This window comes from Gymnoscopelus braueri, assembly GCF_963280865.1.
Source record: "Gymnoscopelus braueri genome assembly, chromosome: 5".
Classification (NCBI taxonomy): domain Eukaryota; kingdom Metazoa; phylum Chordata; class Actinopteri; order Myctophiformes; family Myctophidae; genus Gymnoscopelus; species Gymnoscopelus braueri.
The window spans coordinates 2003778-2012193 of record NC_137606.1 but is presented as its reverse complement, the minus strand read 5'-3'; the positions used below and the strand labels follow the sequence as shown (position 1 = coordinate 2012193).

Here is an 8416-nt window from a genome sequence, read left to right as displayed (position 1 = left end):
CATGTTGTATCATGAGATCAGAAATGTATTTTGGCCATATTTTGAAGGCAATTCCATGACAGACAGGGAGCCAGTATAAATATACAAGAACTGGAACTATGATTCACGTAACTATGATTCACGATTCATGTAAGGACTAGCAGCAGCATTCTGAATCAACTGCAGCTACAGCATGAGATGCACTATAAGATGGTCACTTTCTGGGTATTGAATATGCTACAATAGCATGTTTATAGTTTTGCCATGAATGAGATGTGCAACATCTGTAAAACAGTGACATCTACAGTATGCTTGAAAAATGTAATGTGTGAGCATAAAATTACAAAGTGGGTTTAATCAATTCTGTAGCTCAAGTCATTGGATAATGTTTTCTTTGATTAAGATCTAATAAGCTTGAGTCATTTTCTTGTATTTGTAAATATACCCCATTCAATATTAACTCGGTTTAACTATATTTAAGAAATGGTAATGTTTCTTTGTAGGTTACAAATGTCATACTAGCTTTAAAAGCATACATTAGAACTCAGGCTAATAACCAAATACATGAAATGCCACTGATGCGCCTCTTTGGCATCTTTATCCATTTTTAGCCAGTATAATGTTAGCGCAGGGCAGCCATGGAGATTGGATTGACAGTGGCACATGACTCAGTCTCATGTGGTGCACAGGGTCAGCGAAGACCTTATATCTAATAAGTCTCATCTAGTCAATATCACTAATGTTCATCTATTGGCAGAGGTGGACGAAGTACTCAACTCCAGTACTTGAGTACAGATACTCCGGTCAAATTTCAAGTGAAAGTAGCTGTCAAAATGTAGCTTGAGTAAAAGTAATTGCTTTTAAATACTTGTAGAAGTACCTCTTAATTTTATATCAATAAATTGCTGTAATGTTTTCACAATTTATAGGACCTTGTAACTCGTTTGAGAAGTAACTCTGAAACCACCTGCACTGCATGGACTCTGATGTGCTTGCAGAACCTATATTATACAAAGCCTGCAGAAACACCATAACAGAAATGACTGAGGAACCATAACTAAATACTTTTACTCCTATACACCCATACAAGCTGTAACAAGAGGCGAGCGGAAGGGAAAGCCAGAAACACGTGAGCCAGTGAGAGAGCAGAAGTGGCCAATTGCATTTTAGGGAAGAATAAAACCCAAAATTACAACTTTTAGTAGTACTACTGCTTAGAAATTTTCTAGCGTAAAAGTAAAATATAAGTCTTGGAAAGGTATTCAAGTAAGAGTAATAAGTATTTTTTTAAATCTAATACTCAAGTACAGATCCAGTCACTCACCATGATAAATACCACAATAGTACATTTTAACACTAATCAACCAGATGCATGGATAAAACAACAACTCAATGATGAGAACAATATTTATTCCCTCCTCAAATCCACCCTCACATTCAAACCCCTATGTGAGAGTTAGTGCCATTTAATACAGATTGCATTCCAGGACAGTTGAACATTCATTGACGAACAAACTGGAGAGGAACAGTAACGGGGAGGTACAAGAGGTTGGGCTTATTTCTGGTTGGGCATTATGTCATCGATGGACTGTCCCTTCTCCAACTTCTTCTCCATCTCAACCATTAGCTTGACTCCATCCACCACCTTCTGCACCAAATCCACCTCAGAGAAGCCCAGCCTGTCAGCATTGGAGATGTCAAACGTTCCGCCCACAGCAGCCGTGTCAACACCGCCTGAGAGAGATAACAGGGTGGATGTTGGGTGATTCTGTTCAGTCAAAACCCTATATCTATAGATATATGCCTATATCAGGGCTACTCAACTTAAGATGGCTCAGGGGCAACTCAGCAAAAGTCCAAGGGCCACAAGCTAAAAATTTCAGTCCTATTTTGGATTTTGTAACACACTACACATTGTTATTGTTATAAGAAAATGTACATTTTGACATATTCTTTTCACTGTACCTGTTTATTTTGTGTGCATGTCCAGTGGCATCAGTTAAGCAAAAGCTAAGGCATGGCAAGGGTAGGGTTGCCAACTCCCAGAGAATGAAATAAGGGACACCCATCCTGGGCGCGCGACAAGCCGCGCGGCCGAAAAAAATGCATAGAAAACTATGCATTATACAGGTACCTGTAACAATTGACGCACCTGTATATGTCTGTCTGTTTGCTTTTGAAAAAAAATTAAGCAACCCATATATTTGAACGGAAATGTATATTTTTATCCTGTGCTTAATTAAAAAAATGTGGCCCCTCATGGTTTGAGCATGAGGGGCCGCAGAGACGCTGCGTTGGGGCCGCATGCGGGCCGCGGGTTGAGTAGCGCTGATCTATATAGATACACACACACACACACACACACACACACTTCAGTTGGCCTCAATCCACTGAGCTTTTGCCAATGCCGAATGTTCACCTATTAAGACATCTCCAGATTAGGGATGCTAGGGTTTGTGTGGTTAACCACTTTAACCACTGGGTCCCCATTTTGGGCATGTCATAGGCGAGAACGTTCAAACAAGATTGACAAGCGTGTGGTTATCTACATATGAAACATTGCACATTGTAGAGACTACTAAATGGCCAAGATTTCCAAACTGCTGAAAAGAAAACATGCAGTGAAGTAGTAGCGATTAAGTTTGAGTTTGGTTGTATGGAGAATGTGTCCTCACCAGTTCCACGTTTCTGGAGCCTTAACCTCTTGAGAATCTCCTCAAATTTGGCGTTTTTGCTCAGGTTAGGCAGTTTGACATGCACTCCTGCACGCAGGCCGGTTCCCAGGTTAGAGGGGCAGGTAAGCACGTAGCCCAGATGCTCGTTCCACATTAATGCATGTCCTCTTTCTTTGAGCAGGTCCTCGATCTGTAGAGTAAAGAACGATAAGTTAGAAATAAGTTTGGTCTTAAACCTAAACATGTTCGATGACGGCCAGGAGTCTATCATTAGCCACCTCATTTACCCCCCCCCCCACCCCTTGGAGTAGAGGGGTCCCTATTCTGACATGCCCAGAATAGGGACCCTATGGTTCATGTGGTTAAAACCTGATCACCGATTTGTTTTCACTACCAACCTTGGTGAGGCCAGTGCAGAAGCGGTTGAAGACTTCCTTCATGTTTCCTCCCTTCTCCATGGAGATGACACGAAGATGGTCCTCCTCGTTGACCCACACCAGGAAGGTCTTGTTGTCATTATGCCTGTCATACACAACAAAAGCAAAGCTCGTTTCATCTACCAATTGAAAAAGTGACACCTGACACTATTGCATTGAACTGTACTCTGTGCTTTTTTTGCAAACTGTTAAGTATTCAATCCCTAGCACAATTACCAATAGAAGATAACCATTAATCAACCGATTGCATCATGTATACTAGTCAATATTTTTTCCTTAAAAATGTATGCATGTTGATTTCCTTCTGACATATTCAAACAGAGGAAACCAACTCTAAATGGTCAAAGGCCCCTACCAGATGCCCCTGGCATCAGGCCAGTCGCGGCCCATTCCAGATGCTAGCAGCAGAGGAGAGACTGGCTTGTCGAACAGGAGGTGGTCGTCAATGAGCTGCTGTTGCTCGGCGTCAGTCATCTCCTTGAGGGCGTAGTACTTCCCCTTCAGGTCTCCTGACAGAGCGTCCAGAGCTGCAGGGGAGGACAAGAGAGTTCAGAAAATATTGAGTAGACTTCACTTTACTGGCAATACTACAGGAACGTTATAACATACACCACTAGAGGGCACTCTGTGCCAACTTAACAGCGGTCAGCATTCTGGAAATATTGATGTCCATACCATAACTGTAATCTTAATGACACATTCTGTCACAGCACTGTTGATTTTGTCACAACATTGCTTCACTCAACTCCTACTAGCAGTGAAACAGTGACTGTTGCACACATTAAACACAACAGACTAATGCACATGTACGGTATGCCTTTGTTTTTTACTTATACAGTAGGCAATTTGTTTTATGCCTTTATTTGGACAGGACAGTAGGCTGACAGGAAATGGGGAGAGACATACAGCAAAGGTCGTCGGGAACGGGAGTCGAACCCGCGACACGCTGTCATGCTGGATTACCAGCTTATGTGGTATGCGCCTGAACCGCTAGGCCAGCGGACGCCCCACAGTAGGCAATTTTTTTACCCGTTTTCTGCTAATTTAGTCGTTATACTAATTAATTCCTCTCCACTGCTGCAGTACTCTATCAGCTCACCTGCCAGTGAGGAGTGCCCAAAGGGAGGACTAGTGCCTCCATCCAAGCCTCCCGTTTAAAGGGGTAGTTCACCCCCAAAATAACTTTTTCTATTGATTACTCACCCCATGGAGCCTTGAATTCATGGATATTTTTTTGTTTTTGTCGCATTCCTTCCTTTATTATTTGATTATAATAAATTTAGCCCCATTGATTCCGGTAGGAGACACAAATGCATTTGTGTCTCCTACCGGAATCAATGGGGACAAATTTATTATAATCAAATTATTGGCTTAGGAATGTGACAAAAACAAAAAAATATCTATGAATTCAAGGCTCCATGGGGTGAGTAATCAATAGAAAAAAAAGTTATTTTGGGGGTGAACTACCCCTTTAACACCCCCCCCTGACAGGCGCCGGCCCAGCCCGTAAAAGTATGTGCAGCAACAAAGATCAACCTCCCCATTGCGAACACAGGCCAATTCTATAAGTCAAGATAGAGGACATCCTCCATTCTACCTTCAATAGAGAGTTTCTCCACAGCCCGCCTCTCTCCACGGCTGCAGTGTGGCGGCAAGGAGATACCACGGATACTCCTGCCTGTTCGGACGCGGGAGCTCAGGACGTAGTTGGGGTCAAGGTCATCTCCACCCTGAGGAAGGAAGAGCACAGTAAATTAGGTTAGGATATCTATTGTGAGCGCTGCGTTTTTAAATCATCGACCGTTTCATCTGCCAGGTTGAGGCCTAAGGCTAGTGTACACATGCAAATGTGTGGAAAGCATTCTAATCTCCCATCAGTATGAGTATTGTGTTCGACTAGAGGTTTGAGCCATGTAATGCTGTATTGCAGCAGTACCTTTAGGTTGGCAGGGTTGAGGTCGGTCTTGTGCTTGTCTGAGGGTTTGTAGCCTCCGTGTCTGTCCTCAATCACGGGGTCCAGCAGCTCCTTGAAGACCTCGTAGGTCTCCTCGTCTCCAGCCACGCAGCCCACTGTCATAATGAAGGGATGGCCTGGATAGACGGAATACAGTCAACACGAGACCGTCACAGGAATATAATATTTTAGTCCCCTTTAGTCGTGTCAGGGCATTTGTGACTGTACATCTGCATGAAATTTACCCATCTTAAGTATTAGGAGTAGGAGTGTCACGATTCTGGAAATATGGATTACATTTATTGATTTCAAGGTCACAATTCGATTCAATGTATGATTACATTTTACACTGTTATAGATAGAATTATTACGGATAGAATTATGCAATTGAAATCCTGATGGCTTTTGCACATTAGGAAACAATCTGTACTCTACTGCCATGTAGAGGCTCTTCCATTATGCAACTGCAGTGTGCGCTCCAGTCTTCACATCAAATAGCAGGTGCCATTAGCTCTTGATGGCAATATGACTTCCATTTTAAAGTCATGGATTAAATTCTTGCTCATTTCAATAGATTATTATTTGTTTGGATGCTAACATACCCCCTACTGTAGGAGTTGTGGGTGCCATTAATGCAGTGCCCCTGGGGAGCAGTTAGGGGTTAAGTGTCTTGCTCAAGGACACTTCCGGCTCAGACTGAGCAGACTAGGGGGGCAAACCAAGGACCGTCTGATTCCCAGACAGCCTCTCCATTCAGCTATGGCCGCCCTAAAAACCCTCGCCTCACATGCATGTTGAATTTGAACATGACTTATTTTGAGCTCAGTGAGCGCCCTTAATTGTCTTAAATTCTACTTGAAAGGGTTTGAATACGAGCATGCATGGCAATTAATTTCATTTGGCTGTGGTTGTCAACAAAAACACTACCTACAGTATTCATAATTTAGAGCTTCCTGAAAATATACATTACATTTAAATGGTTATGCGTCCATTTCACTTTTTATTTGTACCAAAATTCTGTCCTGACATATGCAACAGTGAGTCTTTGTTGTCAAAATGTATTAAATTCCTAAATTGGGCCTTTGAGGATAAATGTTGTGGGCTACTATAAATATAGGCGAATCTAGCTCTTCAGTTGTTTTTTAAACCAGGTTTTATAAGTGGACAACGTCACAGTGAAAAGCCCCTCCCTTTCTGGGAATGATGCATCAACACCAATACCATGGAGGCTGATTCTCCTTACGAAACGCCATCGATCAGAAGCTTAAAGCAGCTTGGAGAGTTAGGGTGGGGTCAGAGTTATAATATATTGGGTGGGGTGGAGCCTTTTCCTTGTTCTTACCCAGTGGTGTAAAGTAACTAAGTACATTTACTCAAGTACTGTAATTAAGTAAAATTTTGAGGTACTTTTACTTTACTGGAGTATTTCCAAATGTCTAAACTATTACTCCAATACATCTCGAAGGCAAATATTGTACTTTTACTCCACTACAATTATTTGAAAACTTTAGTTACTAGTTACTTGCAGATATAAATTACTACATTATAAAACATACATTTGCCACTTTAGCCTCATTTTATACGTAGGCTTTTAAAAAAATAGCCGATCTACAAGCTCACAACACGTTGCATTGTGAGCTTGTAGATCTGCTATTTTCAAACATTTTAGTACTTTAAGTACATTTTGATGCCAATACTTTTACTCAAGTAAATTTTGAAGTCCGGACTTTTACTTGTAACGGAGTACTTCCACATTGCAGTATTTATACTTTTACTCAAGTAAAACATTTGAGTACTTTTTCCACCACTGTTCTTACCTGGGTTGTCGATCCCGGTCTGAATGACATCATCCAGAGTAAATCCACTGGGCGTCTCTTTGCTCCTCAGCTTCTCGTACATGGCAGGAGTCAGGACCTTGGCCATGTGGTTGTTGTGTTTGGTCAGGTCTGGAAACTCCTGCTCTGAGGTGTACTTCAGCTTCAGCTGGTTGTGGGTGTTACCGAAAGGCATGATTGATCCCTATAGACCATATTCACACGGCGGCCATGTTTCTATAAAGTCAATGAAAGTAGCCACCCCGGGTGGCGGCACTTTCAATGTTAAATTCCAATATGGCCGCCGTGTGAATATGGTCTATAGACGCCAGTGGGGTGGATGGAAGACATGGATGCATTAATAAAAGGCACAAAAAAATGCCCTAGAAAAAAACGCAGCAAAGATCACAGATCTGATTATTTCTTCATAATAAATCTAAGAATGTAATAATGCACCAGGATCTACGGAGTAAGGTGAGGGTTGGATTGGAAGACATTGACAGTTACAATTTTATAGTGGAAAAAATAAACATTTTAAAATATATTTTAGAAGAATGCATGTAATGTCCCAATTTAAAAAGAATTAGGCCATGTTCACCAGAACCCGTCATGACTGATGACATAAATCCTGACAATAAAATATGGTAAAAATGTAGCCTTGAAAATGAAAACTAATGCATTTTGGTAACATAAAAACGGTCAAATCCGAGGGGAAAAAATATATATATCCGATTCCTACCTGTTGTCGTCAAAGAGCGTTATGGCGGAGGAACAAAGCGATTACCAGCAGCTTGAAAAACTGAAGAAAACCATCTGCTTGCCTGCTTTATATGATGTTGTCGCCTCCCATTGGCCAATATTTGTAGTCCATTCATTCCATTGGAGGCGCTGGGTTGTCTTTTGGAGTTAATTGGACTGCATTCTCCAATGGTATGTGTGACGCCCCCCTGGGGCCTTTGCCAGGTATATTCTGTATTAACTGTTCTCTGTTGCAGTGCTGATTGGAAGGTGGAGGTAATCAGGGGAAGGGGAGACACCTGCCCACTGTCTCCCACAGTATAAAATACCTTCACTTCCTCTCTCCTTTCTCTGCTGCCACCAGGGCCACACCCAAGCACACAGAGAGCATTTGTGGTTCTGTTACAGTATGTTTGCATTATTTGGCAGTAGGCCAGACACGCCCCCTCTTATATAAACCCATTGTAACTTCAAACTCCATTTTAACCATGATAGATTAATCGAAAACACCCGTCCTTGGTTCTGGTGACTTATATTGTCCTTCTAATACGTGTTTTTTTTCAATTCCTTTTTTCATTTATTTTTAATATTTTTTGGGGAAAATGAGAAAATAAATACAACAAAAAAAATGTAATGAAAAAAGTAATCGAAAAAACACGCACCCCTCACATCTTAGGAGGGCAGGATGAGTCACCAGAACCAAGGACGGGTGTTTTTGATGAATCTAACATGTAAAAAATGTGGAATGCCCTACCAAAAGCAGTGAAGGAGAGTAAAACCCTACTCTCCTTCAAAACTGCCCTAAAAGAGTACCTTCAG

General features: G+C 41.6%; 1 protein-coding gene across 1 annotated transcript; it reads right to left on the bottom strand.

Annotated features, from left to right (window-relative positions):
* Positions 1-1372: 1372 nt before the first annotated feature.
* LOC308085279 (creatine kinase, testis isozyme-like) lies at positions 1373-7650 on the bottom strand. The gene is made up of 8 exons (XM_080428357.1): positions 7599-7650; positions 6863-7064; positions 5028-5182; positions 4689-4821; positions 3447-3618; positions 3053-3176; positions 2655-2844; positions 1373-1713 (listed from the first exon to the last, which is right to left on the bottom strand). The coding sequence occupies exons 2-8, from the start codon at positions 7053-7055 to the stop codon at positions 1535-1537; spliced, it is 1146 nt and encodes a 381-aa protein (XP_080284483.1). The 5' UTR covers positions 7056-7064; positions 7599-7650; the 3' UTR covers positions 1373-1534.
* Between the last annotated feature and the right edge of the window lie 766 nt (positions 7651-8416).

Excerpts from the sequence above, each read along its gene's own strand:
- LOC308085279 (XM_080428357.1), bottom strand. The coding sequence starts at position 7,055 with ATGCCTTTCGGTAACACCCACAACCAGCTGAAGCTGAAGTACACCTCA. Across the intron at positions 4,822-5,027 it reads TCAACCCTGCCAACCTAAAG|GGTGGAGATGACCTTGACCC; the intron begins GTACTGCTGCAA and ends TTCCTTCCTCAG. Across the intron at positions 2,845-3,052 it reads TCTGCACTGGCCTCACCAAG|ATCGAGGACCTGCTCAAAGA; the intron begins GTTGGTAGTGAA and ends TTTACTCTACAG.